Genomic DNA, 21,637 nt, shown 5'->3' on the forward strand with positions numbered 1-21,637 from the left:
CCCATGTAGGCTGCCCAGTGGATGGCACGGCGGTCCTTCTTGTCAAAGGCATTGATGTTTGCTCCTTTCGCCACCAGAAAGTTCACCATCTGGAAGGAATTTGAAACTGTATCTTTCTGTGCCGCAGCAGTGAGTGTATAGTGTGTCAGTGTTGCTACACAATTATATAAATCTAAAAAAACTATTCAACAAAGCTTAAATATATGTTTAAAAATATATCGCTTACAATAACACGTGAAATTCCTCATGTTGTACAAGATAATGCTTTGGCTGACAAATATTTCACAGGCAATGATATTGATTCACGCGATAAATTATTTACGCCCAACTCAAGCACTATCACAAACAAACAGTCAGGTGGCCTGAAAAACAAAGCAACTACACATGTGCAAAAGTATACATGTTCAATCTTGCACGAAGTAGTCAATGCACATCTGCTAATGTGAATTACAGGCGTTAAAATGGAGGTTGTTAAACTATAAAATGTACAGTTACAGTACTCTGATTGTATGTCTACACTAAACATGTGTGCATATTTTTTTATGCATATTATGATTCACCCCCACACCATCCAGCAATTTTATTAAATCTCAATATTCCTAGTGTTTTACATGTAGTATTATTTCCTGTCCTTTTTGCACTTTTTTATACATTTGCCTCAAAATAAAAATATAATTTCAATACAATTTCAATAACTCGAATAAACTATTCACACACATCACTATATGCAAATATCTTCAATGTCAATAAAGTTACGTGAATGTGCTCAAGGGCACATGGGTTATTGCTCATCTCCAATTACAGCCCATACATAGCCAACCGTGCTAAACGGAAGTGCGAGGGAAGGACAAGAAACTCTACACAAAAAGCAGTTCTAAAGAAATTATTTTTCAATCTACATTTAAAAGTGCTTAGTTCCAGTGGATTCCTAATAGTGGAAGGAAGAGTGTTCCAGACGGCCACGGAAGCGCAGAAGAAAGCGCGCGATGCAGTGACCGCCTTTATTCAGTGGTTTGCCAAAAGCCGCTGCTGTGAGGACGACTGGAGTTCGCGTGATGGTTTATGCTCCTTGATGGGATCAGCAAGGTATTGTGGTTCATTTGTAGCAAACACTTTGTGCGTAATAAGTGCAATCTTATAATGTTCTGAAGACACAAAGGCAACGTGCAACCAGGTCGGTGGGAGCCGAGCATGATCGCACCTCGGAATGGCCATTGAAGGCAGCGTGGTGCAGAGCAGTGCGCCCAGCACGGTCCGATACGTTGGAGCTGCTCAGCATGGGGATGATCGCCTCGGCGCACTTGACAGCCCGGTTGGCGGCGGCCACGTGCAATGGAGTCTGCCAGTTCTTGTCCCGGGCATTCACATCCGCGGAGTGTTTCAGCAAAGTCTGCACTGCGGCCTGCGGAAAGCGAGCGTGCGGATGAGCGCACATTGTGTCCGGACCGCCGGGGGTAGCTTGGACAATGCAAATGCCATACTGCAGTGATTTATTATCTATCGGCTCTGTAGCATCTAAATGATGCATGTCTTCCACTGTGTAGTTATTTCCACAAGTTGTGTGCGATTAATTAGCAATTTGGATTCATGTAGAATTTAAATGCAGTTGGACATGGGCATCCTGGGGATATCCTCAGAACAAACAAAACATGTTTTACGCTCAAATTGGTCTCGTGCGTATATTTTAAACACAAATATAACTGCATGCATCACAAAACACACATTGCAACAAATAAATAAATCGCCCATCAAGGTATTTCTTTTGCATGAATAGCAAGCCTTGTTCCTCCAATGCCAGTTACATAGCCTTCAAAGTATTTCCACCAATGTGTGAAGCCAACCAATTCTGCAAGCGGAGACTTTTCTTGAAAAAAGGCTGTGTTAAATTATTTAAATGACACATTACACAAAAGGAAACCCTCGATTCAGCAAGATACAGCTCTCCTGTTACCTCACTGCGAGAAGCACACGCACGGTGCAGCGGTGTCAGCCATTTATTATCCTTCGAGTTGACTCGAGCTCCTGTGAATGCAACAACGAAGCTTAATCACCTTCACATTCTTGCAAAAACCATTGTAAAAAGCACCACCACCACTAACCAGCACAATCTTACAAGCAACCTCATCACCTTCCCATACATGTGTAGTAGGTTCAATGAGACGTGGACGACGTAGTCGGAGGCACACTTATTTATTAAACGTTTCACTCAATACAGGCCAAAGTATACAACACTCAAAGGGGTAGCGGCCCCTTCACCCGTCTAACAGGGAGATCCCACTATCTCTATCCCGGCTAGCCTACTCCCAGGTCCTCCACTCGAGAGCTAGGGGAGGCTAGCTGATCCAGCTCTGGCCAAGCTAGGATCACGGCACCCTTAGTCACCAGACCGGCTCTTACAAGAGCATCGGCTCTGGGCTCTCGGGGCCACGCCACTGGCTTGCCCAGGTCGGTCCTTAGAAGGACAGCGATCCAGCGGAAGTCCCAGGGCCTATCTAGCCAGTCTTCTTTCTTCACTGGGTTAAGCTAAAACACTGAACCCGAGCCCACCGGCTCACCGCCTTATATAGCAACTGCCCCCTCGAGGGATGGGGCCGTGGGGGATCACAGCGCCGTTTCAGCCCCCCAGGGATAACCGATGCGGACGTGGATGTAAGCACCCTTCCGCGTGCGGGCAAAACCACCCCTGGTGTGTTTGTTCGCCCTCCTGTAATACCTCTACACATGCACCACAACCATGACCACCCAGCAGCCAAACTAAACTACCTTCAGATGTATGATATACCATCACCATTACCATCCTGCAAAGACTCAACCACTGCCATTCACCACTAAATGGCGGTGACGTCACCACGGCACTTGTGCCAAGGTATGTGAACTTTAAAGCCATGTGAAGTATTGAAGGCTCACTGGCAGGTCACGGGACAGACCCAGGTGCCATGGGTTGATTGACCGAAATGACTGGCAGATGCACCACCTGTGTCCCCTACTGTGCCAATTGGAAATAATCTAAACCACCTTCATTAGGCATGACCACTACCATAACATAAAACTCAATGCAACCTAAGCCACAAAACAAACTCAATGTAGACTAAAAAGAAACGCATTGTTCATTTACTTCACAGCTCTCAGTTTGGTCAGTTTGTTGGCAGAGCAGTGGGCGCCAGGAAAACAAACGAGGCCGGGTGGTGCATGGGGGTGGTGCGGCACGACGGAGCAAGGAGAATGCTGTCATCAGCGCACGCGCCAAGCAGCACTTACCTGACAGCACAAGCAGCTCGATGATCTCCGCTTCCCCTAGATAGGCGGCCGCATGCAGCGGCGTCCTCTTCTCATCGTCCTGATGGAAGGACATGCATGGACTCTTTCACACATGCTTTGACTCAGTGACAGGTCGGGGTGACGCAAAATGCGCACGCCAACCCAGTGATCACCAATCTTTGTGCCCTTATGCAATATGATACTATTAAACAGGTAGTTACATCCCAGAGCAATTAAAACACATTTGCACTGTACAGTGCTGCATAGCAGACTGACAAAGGCTTTACAACTGCTACTATGATCAGTTTAACATGGAGGCTTTCGCGACCAATATTATTCACAATAAAGGTTTTAAGGTTAGATCGCGTAATTATAAATGTGTCGTAACCCTCCACCACCCGACACAGCCAATTAGTAAGGGATTTGTCACGTAAACAAATGGCAATTAGTTACTGCTTCAGCCCACCGGGGTGTTGGAGAGTAAATCCACAACATTTACAATTTGATTATTATGCTATGATCCATAGCAGCAGATTCAAAACATATTTTTAGGAATTTTCTTAAATACAACCAAGGATGACAATGTAAAAAAAATTACTGAAAATTATTATGTAATGCAAGTGCAACACATAAGTGTGCTCCTCGCTTGCAGGCATTCTGCCATTATGTATATAAAAAAAACATTCCACGTCGAGCCCCATTTCCATCACTGCTCTAGAACCCATGGAGCTGCCGGTAAATGCAATATCAATAATTCCATAGCAGAATGGTGACTCATGTAGCCAGCGAAAACACCAGTGTCTTTATGAGCGGCTAGTTATATTGCCGCTGGAATCCGTGTTCTTTCTTCTTTAATAGGAGTCTGTGCTAGGCAGCTCCGGCTGTCTGCACAATGTTTCACCAATCCTGCAGTCGATCAGTTATTACGGCCCTTACCACGGCATTCACCTCTTCTTTCTTGTAGATGAGCGAGCGCACCTCATCTGGGTCTCCGTTAAATATCGCTTGGATCAGAGGAGCCTGGGAACATAGCAACCAAAGCCCAAGGCATTCACAAACCAGAAGCCGCACACATGCACTCATGCCAGCTGATCTCCTTCAGAATAAACGACGCAGCATGTCTCGACTTCCTATACAGCAAAGGCAACATAGCAAACAGAACTGTCATAAAAACATTTACTCTCATCATTTTACATTAACATCTTAAACGATTAAGTGAAGAAATATCGGATTATTGTTTAACAACACAGGACTTGACAAAGGAATTTCAAATTGCTAACTTGTAAAGTGTTTTTTCATAAAGTCTAAATATTTCATTGAGAACTTGGTTTTTAAGAGCTTGGATAATTTCAATTCCCTCCGATTCAAATAACTTTTAATCGTCTAAAACAGCTAGACGTAATATTTGATATTCATGTTTATTTTAGAGAACTTTCTCTATATTTGGTATAAAAACCTTTATGAAATCACGTTGATTCACATGATTGATTGGCTTCTAAATTGCCCATTATTCTATTCCTAATAATATCTGTAAACAATTTATAAACATGTAAAGGGGGACTAATAGGTATCTAATTGTTCAAATCAGTTGTATTTATTTCGAATGAGAAGCATTTAATTCCTGTATAAACATTTTATAAGGTGGCCCTCGTATTATCCGAACAGCTGGTCTCACTTCTTTGGAAGAACTAAACTTAGAATGAACAAAGAAACAAATTGCATATCACATTGGGAGTCCAGTAAGGATATATGAATGGCAAAACTATTAGTATCTCTGATTTGCTGATGATGCAGTCATTTAACAAGCAATTGAAATGAATGTGTCTAATGATTGATTGTAATAAAGAATATTGGTTTCAAGATAAACATAAATAAAACAAAAGTAACATATGGGTTTACTCAACAAATGAAAATATTCGTTGGAGGGTATGTTTTTTGTTTGCATTCTGACCACAAGCATTGTGGTTAATGCAGACATGATTCCTTGTAAAATGTTTCAGTTTGGTGTTTTAACATCTTAACACCTGTTTTGTTGCCAGAAAAAGGGGAAAAAACTATTATCAAATGAAAATAACCCCATCAGAGTGTGTATGTCGAGGGCAATTACTGAACGAGAACCAGGATCAAAATAATGAAACAAAGGGACAAGCAGGAGGAGAGACACTGAACTTAAAAATGAAAATCTAAATATCAAGTATCAAAACAATTCAGTCACTACATATTATCTGCTACGATACATGGGTCTAAAACTTGAACGACAAATAAAATGGAACATAAGCCGAAAAGTGTACAAAAATCATTGGAAGGAACATGCTTGAAATTACAATGAGAAAGAGGTACAGATTGGATCAGAACAAGAACACGTTAGAGACATCATACTATGTTCTTTCGGTAAAGTCACGTAGATGGGAAATAATAAAATAAGAATAAAAAATATTAAACAATTAAATTCCACAGCAAGAAAATTTTACATTTTTTTCTTGCTGTGGATTTCACACCTGATGATGATTGCTTGTGTTGCAGTCGAAACGTCGTGAAAATGTTATTGTTTTATATTTTTATTATTTTATTATTTCCCTTCTACGTGACTTTGCCGAAAGAACCAAGAATATGAATCCCTGCAGTCACGAAAGCTTTAAATAAAAATTTAGACATCATCCTGTTAACATAACTATATGGGTTTGGAGAGACATCGCTGTTAGAGATGATGGCCGATGGCCAATAATCGAGACTGAAGACGGAATGGCAGCCAAAAGACAGAAAAAAGCCCGAGCCGACGACTGTCAAAAGAAAAAGTACTGCGATCATCTCGTGTGCTAAAGTGACATGGACGGTTGCATCACATAACTGTGATGGTGATAAGAGGCCGTCATGCAGCAGTAGATAAATCATGGCGGATGATGAAATCCTTGTGTTAGTGGAATCTCAACAATTAGAAGTGACGGGCAAACATTGCATTGAATACAAGCAGCGATTTCGTTTTTTGGGAGAAAACCGCATTATTTCACTCCGCTACACTGGATGCAGCACGAATAGAAAGTTCTAGTGCAGATTGTTTACATAATAAAAGCATATATACCGTTTGAAAGTTTATTACAAAAACATTCACAAAATTATATTCACACATCAAAGATAGAAATTTTAGAGAAATAAAAATTAACAATAGTCGAAGGCATTTTTTACATTTGCATGACAAAAGAAAAACGGAGCCGGCAAAGTTCTATTGTAATCTGACACAGATGCACACAAACGCATAGCCGGTAACTTGTTACCACAAGCTCAATTACACCGGTAATGTTCAACTACACATTAAACGTTAAAGCGTACAGTACCACGTTTTTAGCCACAGTTCCACGGAGACAGATTTTTTTTTATCTTTTGCCCACCATGCAGGGTGCCGGAGTACGCCGTCTCCTGCCGATATCTCTCCTGGGAAGCGTGAAAACCTGCACGGGCACATCGCCCTCCTCCTCCAACACCACCACGCACACGCGCTTCATGTCCGCCCGACGGCTGCAAAATCAGGTGTCCAAATGTCTTCAAAGTGGCGCCGACAAGGAAGGCTCCACACAGATGATCGGCGCATTTCCCCTTCCACTCATTCCGAAGGTCCTGTCCCCGTTACAGAAAAGCCACCCACACCACCCCCTTCCACACCCAATGAAGCTTTCCTCATCCGCGTCACTCCTTCCTTTAAAATAGCCTTGCCTCGTGGCGGGATGCATGCTGGAAGGCCTCCGCCGGCAGATTGCCGCTAGCCATCGTCGAAACGCCGGTAGCGTGCGAAGACGAAAACACAGGATGCCTCCTCGGGAGAGCAGTCATATTACCCCGCGTTGTTCAAAACCCAAGCAATCTGCGATACCCACGTTACTTGAACTTCTATTCAAATAGCTCACGGGCGCAAACCAACGTGGGTCGCCGAAAGGAATGCGAACTATTTTTAACGTACAGTCCGCAGAGCATCCGTGCAGACATAGTCCGCCTCGGCCTCTTACGTGCCCGATTTTCCACTCGATTGCACGGTCCTGACAATGTTTTCTTTGTCCGCTTACAGAAGAGCTTTGACGAGGTCCGAACGGTGTTTGCCCACAACCTAAACTGACGTCTTTCGTCCGTGACCCTGCCAACGTTGGTGACAACGCGCCGCTGGCGTGCCCTTTTTTGTTCTACCAGTAGTCACATAAATAAAGAAAACTCCACGTTGCGCAGTCTCCTTCGTTCAACAATCCAAGTCCGCCAAGGCTAACCGGAGGCTAAAGGGACGGGGGGCACTTGGGAGTGGCCGCCCGACCGTAGCGAATGCCGGCCAAGACTGAATCGAGCACGGGTGGGTACAAAAAAAAAACCATGGCTACAGACCCGACCCTCCTCCCACCCTCTACGTGGCTTTTATAGCCACCGGCAAACAAAAAAAAGCGGACGACTTCGCGTCGACGCATACCAATCGGGCTTCTGCACGGGAGCTCGGGCTAACTGCTGCCCTTCAACAAGGCCTCCCAGGGAAGAAAAAAAACCACACACATCCTGTGTGCCGTAAATCAACACGAGGTTTCCCCTGGGTGTGGTCTTGGCGTCAGCACCACTGGGAAACTAGCATCTAGCCCACACAGTGCGGTATGCTGCGGACGTCTCTTAGTCAGTGCCGTGCGTGCGCGCACACAGCTGGCAGCAGCAGCAGCAAGCGAGCCGGGGGTGCCTTGGCAATCTTCACACACCATATTTTTGTTGTTTCGACAAAACTGGCTATTGCTCTACAGTACTGTCTAACCGGGTTAAATGTGAAATACACACACCGAAATAGGTTGTGCGCGAGGTGAAAGGGGACGGATGCTCAGACTTTCCTGAAGGAAACAGGACAAAAAAACTGGGAGTGAAATTAATTGAGAAGCGTGCAAGCCAGGAACGATGCCACACTTTTCGTTCCTGTCTCGATAATTCTTTATATGAAATCTAAAACAAACCACAGCGGTTTTCGGTAACCGACTAAAGCGACTCGTAGAATATTAATTATGCTGGCAGTATACCACCATGCCCGTGACAGTGGCTTTTTCATCATTAACCCATTATCCATTTGGCAATAACAACACTGTAAACCCAGCCATTCACAAACAGCCATGTCGCAATTTCCACACGCCTGCTTTTCTATTCAACATTTTTTACCATTCAACTTATTACTTTTTAAACTAAAAGTATGAGCAAAACTAAATGTGTGAGTTTGCACGTACATGTTCATATAACTATGTTTTAGGAAAACTAAACATTTACGGAGTAAATAAATATTAATTTTACTACATTTAATACGTGAAACTGAAACTACTGAATAATATGCACCTCGCCATTTTTTCAGCTATGTGATAATAGCACACTTAATATATTAATCCTCAAAATGTATCCACAATGAAAGTAATTAGATTTGCATAATACCCTAAGAATGATATAGGTTTTCAAGTAATACTATTTTTAAAAATCACATCTACCAAAAGAGGTTATGTGCCAAACGTAACAGACCTATAGCATCACTCACTGTAGGATTAATTATCAGTTGGGCTGTATTACAATCAACCTTAGCCTTGACTTTCAATTAAAATAGGGGAAAAGCCCTCTTCTTGCATGCCAAGCTAAGTAGACAGGAAACAAGGCGATCTCACTATACATTCGACATGCTGTTCACAAATCCAACTTGACTCAAATAATGCCGTACTTATAAGCGAGACTTGGCCCTTATCCACCCCCCAAATAACGGGGGCCGCAAACAGAAGAGCGCACTGTGCCCATATGCCCCAGGGCCTCGACGCACGCTTCACAGCGAGAGCCACATGGGACGGGGGCCTCCGAATGAAGAACATTCACTGCGGAAAACGGGGGCTCTCGCCTGCAAAAAAGAGCCAACGTGTTCAATGCTTTTAAATCGTTCATTACCACTTACATTCGGTAAAGCAATGGAAATAGCAGCGATAGTTTAATCACATCAGTCGGTGTGCACGTTTAATTGCCGTATGTCCAACGAACAACACCAAGGTTGTACTTAGGCATGACTGACACTTATATAGCTCTTCTTCAGCCATTACTCTCAACAACGTATTGCTATTGTACGCAAGGGGAGGCTTGTGAAAATATACCTTTCATACAGCGATACTCATGACAATGTGCTTTGCATGACAAGTGCAAGACAGTCCAGTGCCCCTATTCATCTTTTCCTATTTCATCATCTCTACGACATTCTTTGTTTGAGAATGAGACCCAAAAACATTCATTGTGAAAACAATGGTATCCATATTACAACAATGCCCTTCCTTTGCAACTACTCAATTTGTTTTGACAGGCAGAAGGTATTTATGGGAAAGTTACCGATTTGTATGCTTTTTGGCCAAACACCAAACCTCACAAAGCAGTCTGAGAGGGTTTGACGAGGACGTAAGCACAAGACACCTTTTTATGAATGCAGCAACATCATAAAGAATGTTTCATGTAATGTGTGAATTGACTATATCAAAGGAATATGGAATACTTCAACCAAAAACGTATATGGTGCAAAAAATGTATTTACACTTGTACTGAAAAGGTTTTTTTTATTGTATTATTACCATCATAGCACGATGCTTTGCCCTACACCATTCACTTACTGAACAAAGATTGTACATTATTAAATCAATAATATTGGCCTATGACATAAAAAGCAGATTAAGAATAAACCATTAGAAAGAAACATTCCACGTAAGTGCACTCAGTGTAGTGTCTTCAAAGAAAGTTAAAATTTATCTGTGGCGTTGTCCAAGTGGTTGACAAACGCCTCCATAATACTGTACAAGCCAAACGGATGTTTTTAAATTACCAAGCGCCGTACTGACCCCTGGTGGAGTCTCTTGGCATTATCCATATTACTCACCCACTGGTTTCCACAGTGTACACATCTGGTATTTTTTTAAATCCAGCTTCATCGCCTTTGTGCTGTCATCACATTATGTGACAAAACATCCATCCGGAAATCTCGCTGAGCAGTTAGCGAACGGCCCAAGGGAAGCAGATATCACAGAACTACCTCTTGAGATCCCTCCCAAGTAACCTCTGGTTCACATAGAAGAGGACAGCACTTTTCCACCTGCTCTGCCACTGAGAGTAAAGTTCATCACATGTTAGTCAACCCCAATTAATTACATATTTTAATACTTCATCTCTACAAAGTTAAATGTGCAAAATATACTATGGGGACCTCATTTGTGCGCCTTTTGGCGTCATCTGGTCCAACCCATATGAGACTAGGCTCGAAGGAAAGCTGTCTCGGGTGTGGACCAATCAACTTCAAGGACAGTGCACATTATCAGAGTTATGTCTTTTGTTTGTATTTATGACTGCAGGTATTGCGGTCTATGCAAACATGACTCCTTGCAAAAAGGTGTCAGTTTTGTTGCCAAATAGAAGGGTAAAGAACCAATTATCATGTGCAAAATATATTTTAATTTGAAGAAAAATATTTGACGTAACATTTTCCATTAACATTATAGTGGATGGCGTACTGCACTATGAAGATGGTGACCTTAGTTCGATTCCCCGTTAAGTCCCACACCAGTTTAGAATTATAGCTGAACCAGTCCTTGATTCTCCCTTACCCAACCTGCACTGACCAGCCTAATGCAGCAAGGTCAAATAACCCCCACGGCCAAGACAATGTGGGAAGGTCTTCATCCAGCAGTGGATTGACAAAAGGTTGATAGTTACTTTTGTAATCACTCATGTAAACTGTAATCTAATAAGGCTTTCAGATCCTTACTTCAACTTTAACAACATAGTGAACATACTCTTAGTTCTTTCGGTAAAGTCACGTAGGTAAAAAATGTAATTCAAATTAATAAAAATAAAACAATAAAAAATCACGACGTTTCGGAGGAAACACAAGTCTCCGTCATCAGGTGGGACCGTCACAGCCAGATTTGCTGCATCAAGTGAGGCAAGGATTCAAGATGTAAGCCCTTAAATGCAAGTTGAGGGGGGAGGAGAGGGGGGGGAGCTTATCAGAATGTGGTAGCCAATGAATGGAACGTATCGGGATGAGCTCCCCCCCCCCTCTCCTCCCCCCTCAACTTGCATTTAAGGGCTTACATCTTGAATCCTTGCCTCACTTGATGCAGCAAATCTGGCTGTGACGGTCCCACCTGATGACGGACAATTGCGTTGCCTCCGAAACGTCGTGATTTTTTATTTTTATTGTTTTATTTTTATTAATTTTTATTTCATTTTTTACCTACGCGACTTTACCGAAAGAACTAAGAGTACTGAATCCTTGCAGTCACGAAAGCTTCAAACATAGTGAACACAATGTGTTATGCAATATGAGTTTACTATTTTTCCCTGAACCCCTTTAACAGCAATTGGATCGGACTTTCAAGTCATTATATGTTAGACATGCAACCCTGGAAATTGTATTACTTGAACATGAGGTGAAATACACATAATATGCCGAGGTGTTGTGGTATCCAGTGACCCTCATACTGGCTCATTTATATATAGAGTACCAGAGGTGGGACAAAGTCATTGTTATGCAAGTCCAAGTCGAGTCTGAAGTCATCAAATTCATGACTCGAGTCTGACTCGAGTCCAAGTCACATGACTCGAGTCCACACCTCAGAGGTGGGACAAAGTCATTGTTATGCAAGTCCAAGTCGAGTCTGAAGTCATCAAATTCATGACTCGAGTCTGACTCGAGTCCAAGTCACATGACTCGAGTCCACACCTCTGTAGAGTACTAGTGGGAAGTACCTGGCGTTGCCCGGGGGGAAAATATATTCCAAAACTTATCTTTAAAACATAACATATATACACAAATACGAAGCTATTGTGAAAGCCTGGCGTTCGGTTTGACTTGCCCATTTGTCCATCAACAAAATTATAAGAGGCTTGAAGAAGTCCTGAATCAAAAAGTAATAGAAAGTGGCGGGTAAATAGTTTATCTAAAAGGTTTCCGAAAATTGTCGACCCCCCCACCCTCAAAAAATATTTTTACCCCCCCCCCCCGCACATATACCTACACACAATAGAGTAGTATCTAGTGACTCTATAGTAGTATCTGTTCATTCTACAGTAGAATCTGCCAACTCTATAGTAGTATCAACCAACTCTATAGTAGTAAATACTGACTCTACAGTAGTATCTAATGACTATAGTAGTATCTACCGAATCTAGTCGTATCTAATGACTCTATAGTAGTATCCACTCACTATAGTAGTAACGACTAATATTATAGCAGTAACTAATGACTATGGTAATATCTGCAGACTCTATGGTAGTATCTGCTGACTCTATAGTCATATCAACCGACTCAGCAGTATATATTGACTATAGCGGTATCTCAGCAGTATATATTGACTATAGTGGTATCTACTGACTGTACTATTATCTACTGACTCTATAGTAGTATCTACCGACTGTACGGTACTATCTACCGACTCTAAAGTAGTAACTACCGACTATAGTAGTATCCACCGACTATAATAGTAACGACTAACTCTACAGTAGTATCTACTAACAGTAGTAGTATCTACTAACTATACAGGAGTATCTACTGACTGTAGCAGTATTTACTGACCGTAGTGGTATCTACTGACTGTAGTAGTATATGACTCTATAGTAGCATCTGCCGACTCTATAGCATAAAATACTGACTCTACAGTAGAATCGACTCACTATAGTAGTATCTACTGAATCTATAGTCGTATCTATTGACTCTATAGCAGTATCCACTGACTATAGTAGTAACTACTAACTCTATAGTAGTATCTGCTTACTCTATAGCAGTATCTACTACTTACTCTACAGTAGCCTCTACCGACTCTGCAGGAGTATCTCCTGACTTTACAGTAGTTTCTACTGACTGCAGCAGTATCTACTGACTATCTATATATGGGTACTTTTCAGACTGTACACCATGCAAACATTCTAAAAATAGACTTTTGTATATTTTGGGGGGGGCGCAATGATGCATATATTTTGCACGGCAAATGAGATGTGACGTCATATCTGTCATGTCACCCGCGCATGCGGAAGCGTAACGCAGTGTGCATGCTGCATGTCACGCATCCCCCCCCCCTAACCCTCCGCGTGTAAAGTGCCATACAAATGTGTTGCAGGTCTAAGGCGTTCTTCGCGCAGCATTGGTTTATTATGTCAGTCGTTTACTGCCGTACGCACCCAGAAAGTTGTGTGTGTCTGCAGCAAGCGCGTGTATGTGTACCTATCGACGCGCGCGCACGTGTGTGTGGGGGGAGCGGTAGTGTCGTGGTTAGCGCGCTGCGCTACGAACACGGTGACCCGAGTTCGATTCCCGCTCACGGCCACCACTGGTGACAGTTATTTGAAACGGTCCTGGGCCTCCCCTAGGTCGACTTAGCCTCACACGAGTAACTCGTGTGGTGTGTGAACATCGCCACTGGGGGGACAAAGGCGGCCGGGCGTAGTGAATCCAAGTCCCGGGCGAAGCCGGGTAGTAAAGCTAGTCTTCTATATATATATAAAAAAGGAAAATTTGTGAATATTTAGCATACTTCCCAACATGCAAAACACTTGAAATTTGGCATGTGGGTAGCTTCCAGACTGTACACAATGCAAAAAGTATAAAAATAGACTTTTGTATTTTGGTGGGGGGGGGGGGCGCAATAATGGATATATTTTGCACGGCAAGCGAGCGGTGACGTCACATCTGTGATGTCACCCGCATGCGGCAGCGTCACGCAGTGTGCCTGCTGACGTCACGCATCCCCCCCCCCCACCCTCCGCGTAGGCCGTGTGTTAATCCGAGACAAGAATTCCAAGTCTCGGGCGAAGCTGGGTAGTAAAGCTAGTAATAGTATATCTCAATTCTATAGCAGTAGCTACTAACTCTACTGTAGTATATACTGACTATAGTAGTATCTACTACCACTACAGTAGTATGTACTGGCTGTAGTAGTAGCTATAATAACTCTATAGCAGTGTGTACTGGCTGGAGTAGTAGCTATACTAACTCTATAGCAGTGTGTACTGGCTGGAGTAGTAGCTATACTAACTCTATAGCAGTGTGTACTGGCTGGAGTAGTAGCTATACTAACTCTATAGCAGTGTGTACTGGCTGGAGTAGTAGCTATACTAACTCTATAGCAGTGTGTACTGGCTGGAGTAGTATCTACTACCACTACAGTAGTATGTACTGGCTGTAGTAGTAGCTATAATAACTCTATAGCAGTGTGTACTGGCTGGAGTAGTAGCTATACTAACTCTATAGCAGTGTGTACTGGCTGGAGTAGTAGCTATACTAACTCTATAGCAGTGTGTACTGGCTGGAGTAGTAGCTATACTAACTCTATAGCAGTGTGTACTGGCTGGAGTAGTAGCTATACTAACTCTATAGCAGTGTGTACTGGCTGGAGTAGTAGCTATACTAACTCTATAGCAGTGTGTACTGGCTGGAGTAGTAGCTAAACTAACTCTATAATACTAACTTCACAGAGTGTAGTGGTGAGGCCGAGTCCCGTGCAGAGCCCCAGGCCTCGCCTAAATGCCCAGCCGGCCGAGGTGGCACCTTTGCAGGCTGGGGCTGGCACTGCCCCCCCCCACCATCCCCTCGCCCGCTCTACAGTCATAATATCTAAGGACGAAAATAGTAGTAAGTGCACACATTGGGGTGGGGGGGGACATCACACTTTGAATAATTTACCTCAACGTTGTGTATTTTTTTTGCATTTTTAACGCGAACGAGAATTCCCCCCACCGATCACGTGTAAGTGTTGCTCGGGCAACCACCACCACCACCACCACGGAGCCAGAGTTCTCGCGAATGCACAGATGCGTGTTCTGGCGCTACTCTGTGCTTATAAAAGGGAATACATTGTTAATTTAACTACTTTAAACTTGGCCGATGTGAAATACGAATAGCGCTTTTTCGTCCCGGGGCATATGGCGTGGTATCTGTGTACTTTGCTGAAACGTAAACCCCACTGTTTGTCAGTTAAAAATGTCTCAAGGTATCTGCGCAGACAGACAGACAAAGAATGCCTTTTATTAGGTAAGATTGGCCTCTTCATATAACCACTGCAATTCACCAATTTGATTCTTATTCACACCAGAAGCCAATAACTCCCCTTACATTAGACTGAGCAAGTCATGGACCACTATGAATTGACACATGTTTATATGAACAGTGGACGAGATGTGAAGACAAGGTGTACACAGTTAAAATGGTTTCATAAGTGTGGCAGTAGCGTTTACTACTACTTATAGAAACGTAGATATGGCAAAAGAATGTGGAATGTGAAAGAAGGAAGTGTACATAGTTTGCATGCAGCTTGAAGCCAACAGGATCGAAGTAGAAGCCTTATTTTTGTGGTTGGCTGCCCGTACAAATACTGACATACCAACGGGTGCACTATGCCATCTAATATCGATGTAAACAGCTCGTGATTGGCTTTTTTTAACCACGACAGGATTAAATCTCGATTTAAAGCTTTCGTGACTGCAGGGATTCATCTTCTTGGTTCTTTCGGTAAAGTCACGTACTTCCCTTCTACGTGACTTTACCGAAAGAACCAAGAACACGACAGGATTGTACCAAGGCAGTAATTATAATATATATTGGGGGGGACACATATTCAAATATGCTCAAAATGTCCCCCCCAATATATTTCTATAAAATAGATTTCTGTTAATATGATTGTGGTTATGGTTGTACTTTATTAATCCCTCATCTCTGCCAATACATACAATGAAACAAGAAAAGGTAAAACAAAACAGAGCAATGTAATACAATACACTATTAGACATTATTGTAAAAAAAAGCCATCTATGTGTTAGTGAATTTTTTTAATATTTTAGGCAGGAAATGAGTTTTCAAATTAAGATATTTTTTTCTGGGGGGGGCCCAGACCCGCTGGAAGATTTGGTCCCCCCAATGTTGACTCCATGGCTACGGCCTTGGTGTACATAATTAATTGCACGTGTGGCGATTGTTATGTTGGGCAAACAGGCCGAATGATCAGCATAAGACTAAAAGAACATGAGAGAAATATTAAATTCTCCCAAATATAACTGTCAGCAGTAGCAGACCACGCGTGCCAACAAGGACACTCAATTGATTTTGAAAATGTTGAAGTTCTGTTCAAAACTAGCTACTACTGGCCAAGACTATTTAGATAATCTATCGAAATTGAAAGAAATAAAAATAATTTTAACCATTTGGGTATCTACCGTCCTTAGTGCTGCGTGGAAGCGAATCATCAATTAATACATTGTTTAAATGCATGCCGATGAAGGGCCCCATACTTCAATAGGGATTACCTTGTTACGGCTATTATAATCGACACAATGGACAGGAAGGACAAGATCAAAGGGCTCGCATAATGCGCATGCATAATGTACGTCGACTCATTAATCCCCCCCCCCCCCACTTTGCACAAGAGCGCAAAAGTGTGGTCACCACATCTACACATCTATATAAGGAACGAAACAGGTGGACTTCTCCACAAATCTGGCTGTCGCCTAATGAAGCTAGTTGTAATTACGGCGAAACGTACTCAGATTGTACATGTTGTGGCTTGGCTCTCCAACACACCGGTGTGCTGTACTAGTGACGAATTGGCCACGTGCTGTTTATGTGACAACCCTTACTAGATGGCTGTGTCGGGTGGTGGCGGGTTTTTACGACACATTTCTATATTTACGCGAGCTAACCCAAAAAACCTCTATTATGGTCGTAATAATGTCAAAAGCATTTACAGCCTGAATAGATAGAGTATGTCACCTGTGCAAGGCAGTGCACCACAACACCGTTAACCTGAGCACACTATTTAAACACCCAAACAAAACATGACCTTTTTATGCCACGGGCAACGCATATATGGAAGTTTCCTATTTGTATAACCACGACATGTTCACCACTAGGTTCTAATTCGCACAGCAAGCCACTATTTGCCTTCTCAAAAGCGTGAGCGGAAAAAAAATGACTGGTGTCAGGAGCCATATCTATCCTTCGCGTTTTCCATGTCCCCGGGTTTCCTACACGTACGTAAGTTTGTCAATCCCCTGTGGACGAGAGGCTGCCCACGACGTGCAAGACATGCAGATTATTTGACCAGACTTCACCATGCCGGCCGGTGCAGGTTGGCGAATATGGAGAGCACAGACGTGGAAGCAAAGTACGTACATACTCTTTGGTTCTTTCGGTAAAGTCACGTAGGTATAAAACAAAACAGAATACATTATTTATTTTAGACCTACGTGACTTTACCGAAATAACCAAAGAGTATGGATCCCTGCAGTCACGAAAACTTCAAATCTAGAAAGTACGTACAGTTGTCTCACTCTCACTGCCACCACTTACCTATAACCTATATAAACCTGATGTGCACGACAGTCACACACCCAAGTGGTTTTCTCACATTACAGACACAGTATTTTAACACTCCCAAAAAAATATTCAGCCCCCCTTGAGGTAGAGCCTAAAACTGTAATATATATAAACCAAGCCACACTTGACGTGGTAGTGGTGACTTATGCCTGCAGGACAGCTCTGTTGTAGGCAGGTTTGGTGGGTCACGCATAGATTTCAATGTGCTATATGAGACAGGAAATTCCCACCCTGCTAGGTGAACTTGGAGATGGCATTAGAGCAAGTGGGCATAGGGAACCCGTCTTGCCGGGCAAGTGAGCTTGTTGCGTGAGCCTTCTCACGACAGAATACTGCTTTCCACCCATGTGCAAAACCATCAAGGCAAACATTCCCACACACACATGGCCCTACTAAAAGAGGCAAGGAGTCTTGAGAACGAGGAGAGACTGTCCCTGTGTAAATAAAGGCTATAACAGTACTCGTATCAGACTACTTATTCAAGGTTTGGCAGCAGAGGGCAGTGTATTAAAAGCAATGGCTGCAATGCACGCCCCATGCTTTCACCAAACCGCACTGACCAGCGTGGTGAAGTATGGTCAAACCCCCTCACGACTCGTATGACGTGAAGAGGCCCTCAACAGCAGTGGATTGATACGCTTGGTTATTTCGGTAAAGTCACACGTATATATATGGAAAACAAACGTCAACATTTAAAGCAAAAAAACAAACCCACGACGTTTCGATCGCAAGGCAAGCGGCCTTCTTCAGGTGGAGAGAGAAGGAGTGTATTGGGGGGGGGGGTGTTGTAGGCGTACACTGCTATAATTTAAGACTGCTACCATCACATTATGTGGCACAGTTCGCCAAAACATCTTCATCATCACCATCATCATCACCTCAAGCCGCCGCGCTACATCAACGGCCCAAATTCCGACGGGTTTCTAACCCGACCACAGCCCACACGGCTCACAAGCGCCTGTCTCTCTCTATCTCTCAGTCTCTCACACACACACACACGTGCACCTCCGTGTGTACCGCTGCTGCTGCTGCTGGTGTTTGACAGGTGAACATGGAAACGAGCGAGAAACGCGACAAGGCTCCGATAATCGCCGACTTCTCCCCAGGCCGCGCTCGCTCTACCTGATCCTCGAACTGCACGACCATCATGCTCTCTCTCTCTCTGCTGCTGCTGCTCGCCTGCCACCACCTCGCCGGAGACACCCGCTCCCTCTCCTCCTCCTCCTCTGCAGCGTCTCGTCGTCGTCGTCGCCGCCTCCGTCTCCCTCCTCCTCCTCCTCGTCGTCTTCGTCGTCTTGACCGCCTTCGAGTTTCACACCGCCATGTGGGCCCCGGCAGCAATCGCGCGCGCCCATTGGCCGGCGAGCTGTCACGTGACGCGAAACGGTTGCCCCGCCCCCCCCCCCCGCCCGGTGAGACGCGCGTTGATTGGCGGAGATCGAGGTCGGGAAACGTTTGACGGGCAGCGCGTTTCTTGCGCTTCTGCGCATGTTCGTACCCCCCCCCTCTCCCCCGCCCCTTGCCAGCACGAGGCCACATTTAGATAAGCTCCTCCCCCCTCCCCTGAACCAGTATATAAGAGCTTGTCTCTGGGATTTCTCTTCACTTGATACAGCAAATTTGGCGGTGACGGTCCCACCTGAAGACGGAGACTTGAGTTGCCTCCGAAACGTCGTGATTAAATTTAGTTATTTTCATTTATTGTTATTTTATTATTTTTTACCTACGTGACTTTACTGAAAAAACCTAAGAGTATGAATCCTTGCAGTCTTGCTTCCACGCCCAATAAGAACCCAATTTGTAAGCGATAGGAGTCAATACAGCACTCGACAAACATTGTGGATGTTTATACAGGTAGTCCCCGACTTACGATGGAGATGCGTTACGACGACCCCATCGTAAGTCTAATATATCGTAAGTCGAAGATGGCCTAGCCTACTCAGGAGTCTTAAAGAATGGTGATAATTTAGCAAAACAGAGCAATTTACAGTACCGTACTGTATAAACTATATACTTCTAGATTTGAAGCTTTCGTGACTGCAAAGATTCATATTCTTAGGTTTTTTCGGTTAAGTCACGTAAGTAAAACATCAAAATAAAATAAAAATAAAAATCACGACGTTTCGGAGGCAACACAAGTCTCCGTCATCAGGTGGGACCGTCACAGCCGCTAATTCGGCTGTGACGGTCCCACCTGATGACGGAGACTTGTGTTGCCTCCGAAATGTCGTGATTTTTATTTTTATTTTATTTTTATTTTGATGTTTTACTTACGTAACTTAACCGAAAAAACCTAAGAATATGAAACTATATACTGTGTGTATTTATTAATTACAATACTGTATAGCACAGTTAAATGTAAAGTAAAACAACCAAGGTAAATTCTTAGCCTACCTATATGAACTGCAATTTAATAGAAAGTTTTTTCAAGAAACAATCCTATCTGCTATAAAAACGTTTAACATGCATTGAACGCATCGTATCGTGGTAACCTTAAAATGAAATCGCTAAAGCTACCTATCATACATGCATTGAACGTATCGTAACGTACAGGGGCGGTTTGTTCATTATGGCGATTGGGCGACGCACCACCAAAGTGTGAAAGGGACTTTTTCAATCACATTCACAATCTCATTCAACCACAGAGTTACGCTAGCCGTCACTGTGTCTCTGGATATAGTCCAATCAGCGTCATGTCACGTTCTGTGGAGTACCGCCTTTTTTTGGGCGATTTCACTCTGGCTGAGAATCGCCCAGAGTGTTCCCATAGACTTACATTCAAATAAGTTTTTTTTCTAACTGCAGGCACTGCAATGCATCCTCTATGGGTTCCGGGAGGGCTCGCACTAACGTGCTTACGTCATCATACGTATCCTTAACTTGTGCAGCGATTGGTGGGAACAAACATCGCTGTCGGACGGAAGCCTTGTATGTCCAAAACTGTTACTTTTCAGGAAACGAAAGAAAACCTGTTTTTTCCCCAAAATAATTTCCAAGCTCTTTTAATGCTTTTCATTGGTTAAACATTTGTAAAACACATTGACAGATGTAAAGGGTGACCAATAACATTAATTTTTGAAAAAATATGGAGATATAAAATATGGATTCTGCCTGATACATTGTTGCTGCGGGAGGGAAACCTTGTATCTCCATATTTATATTATAATAAATAATTTATTTTATAACTAAAATAAATGTATTTATTTTGTCAGGTCTGCGACACAATCTTAGTCCACACCAAAGAAAGGTTCTCCTTTACCGACCACCTTGTAAGTGCTACGCTGCTACAAGGAGAGATGTTTCAACAGCATGGCCATACATTCCCTGTTGAGGCTCTGAACATCACTGTCAGGGCATACCCTATGTTAAATAAGGCGAAGCTGAAGACTGACCTGTCTCTCATGTATGAGAGTCCAGAATTCAAGGGCTGCTGTGGTGCACTGGTGCTGTACCAGGTTTTGCTGAAGTACAACCTCCAGGATACTTTTTCAGAGACTGTTGCTCTGTTGAACATCCTCATAACCACTCCCATGACAACTGCTGAAGCTGAGAGGTGTTTCTCAACCTTAAAGAGAATCAAGACATTCCTGAGAAATGTAATGGGACAGGAACGTCTGAATGCACTGGTTATGATTCCATGGAGAGGGAACTAGTCAGGAACATGCCTGCTTTCAATGAGAGAGTACTGCTACTCTGAAAGAGAGAAGAGCAAAATTTCAGTATAAGTAAGCAGTGTATTAAGCGAGTAATGTGATGTAAGCAGTGTAATAATAGTGAGTATAGAAACAAACAAGGAGATGTATTGTAAGAGTCACTTTATTTTTCATTAATATTAAAGTAGTGAAGTTGCCTTTACATGCTTAAGCTGTTAGTTTATCCATTGCATGGGTGGACCTTATCCTTATCAATAATCCAAACATTTGCTCCCCCTGAGAGATTTTGCAGGAGCCGCCACTGGTAACGTATCATATTGTACTGTACTCACCAAGATTCTGTCCGTCGTCTGCA

At 43.2% G+C, this 21,637-nt stretch overlaps 1 protein-coding gene across 1 annotated transcript in view; it reads right to left on the reverse strand.

Annotated features, from left to right (window-relative positions):
* Window positions 1-7,606, reverse strand: part of ANKRD28 (ankyrin repeat domain 28) — a 32,295-nt gene extending 24,689 nt beyond the window's left edge. The window contains 6 exon segments of the mRNA XM_061555689.1: window positions 2-89; window positions 1,202-1,402; window positions 1,952-2,022; window positions 3,259-3,337; window positions 4,195-4,278; window positions 6,645-7,606. Of these exon segments, the coding sequence (XP_061411673.1) occupies window positions 2-89; window positions 1,202-1,402; window positions 1,952-2,022; window positions 3,259-3,337; window positions 4,195-4,278; window positions 6,645-6,758 (637 nt within the window). The 5' untranslated portion in view covers window positions 6,759-7,606.
* Window positions 7,607-21,637: the final 14,031 nt, after the last annotated feature.

The sequence above is a fragment of the Lethenteron reissneri genome, chromosome 21, assembly GCF_015708825.2.
Source record: "Lethenteron reissneri isolate LAM-NWPU_2019-01 chromosome 21, ASM1570882v1, whole genome shotgun sequence".
Taxonomy (NCBI): Eukaryota; Metazoa; Chordata; class Hyperoartia; order Petromyzontiformes; family Petromyzontidae; genus Lethenteron; species Lethenteron reissneri.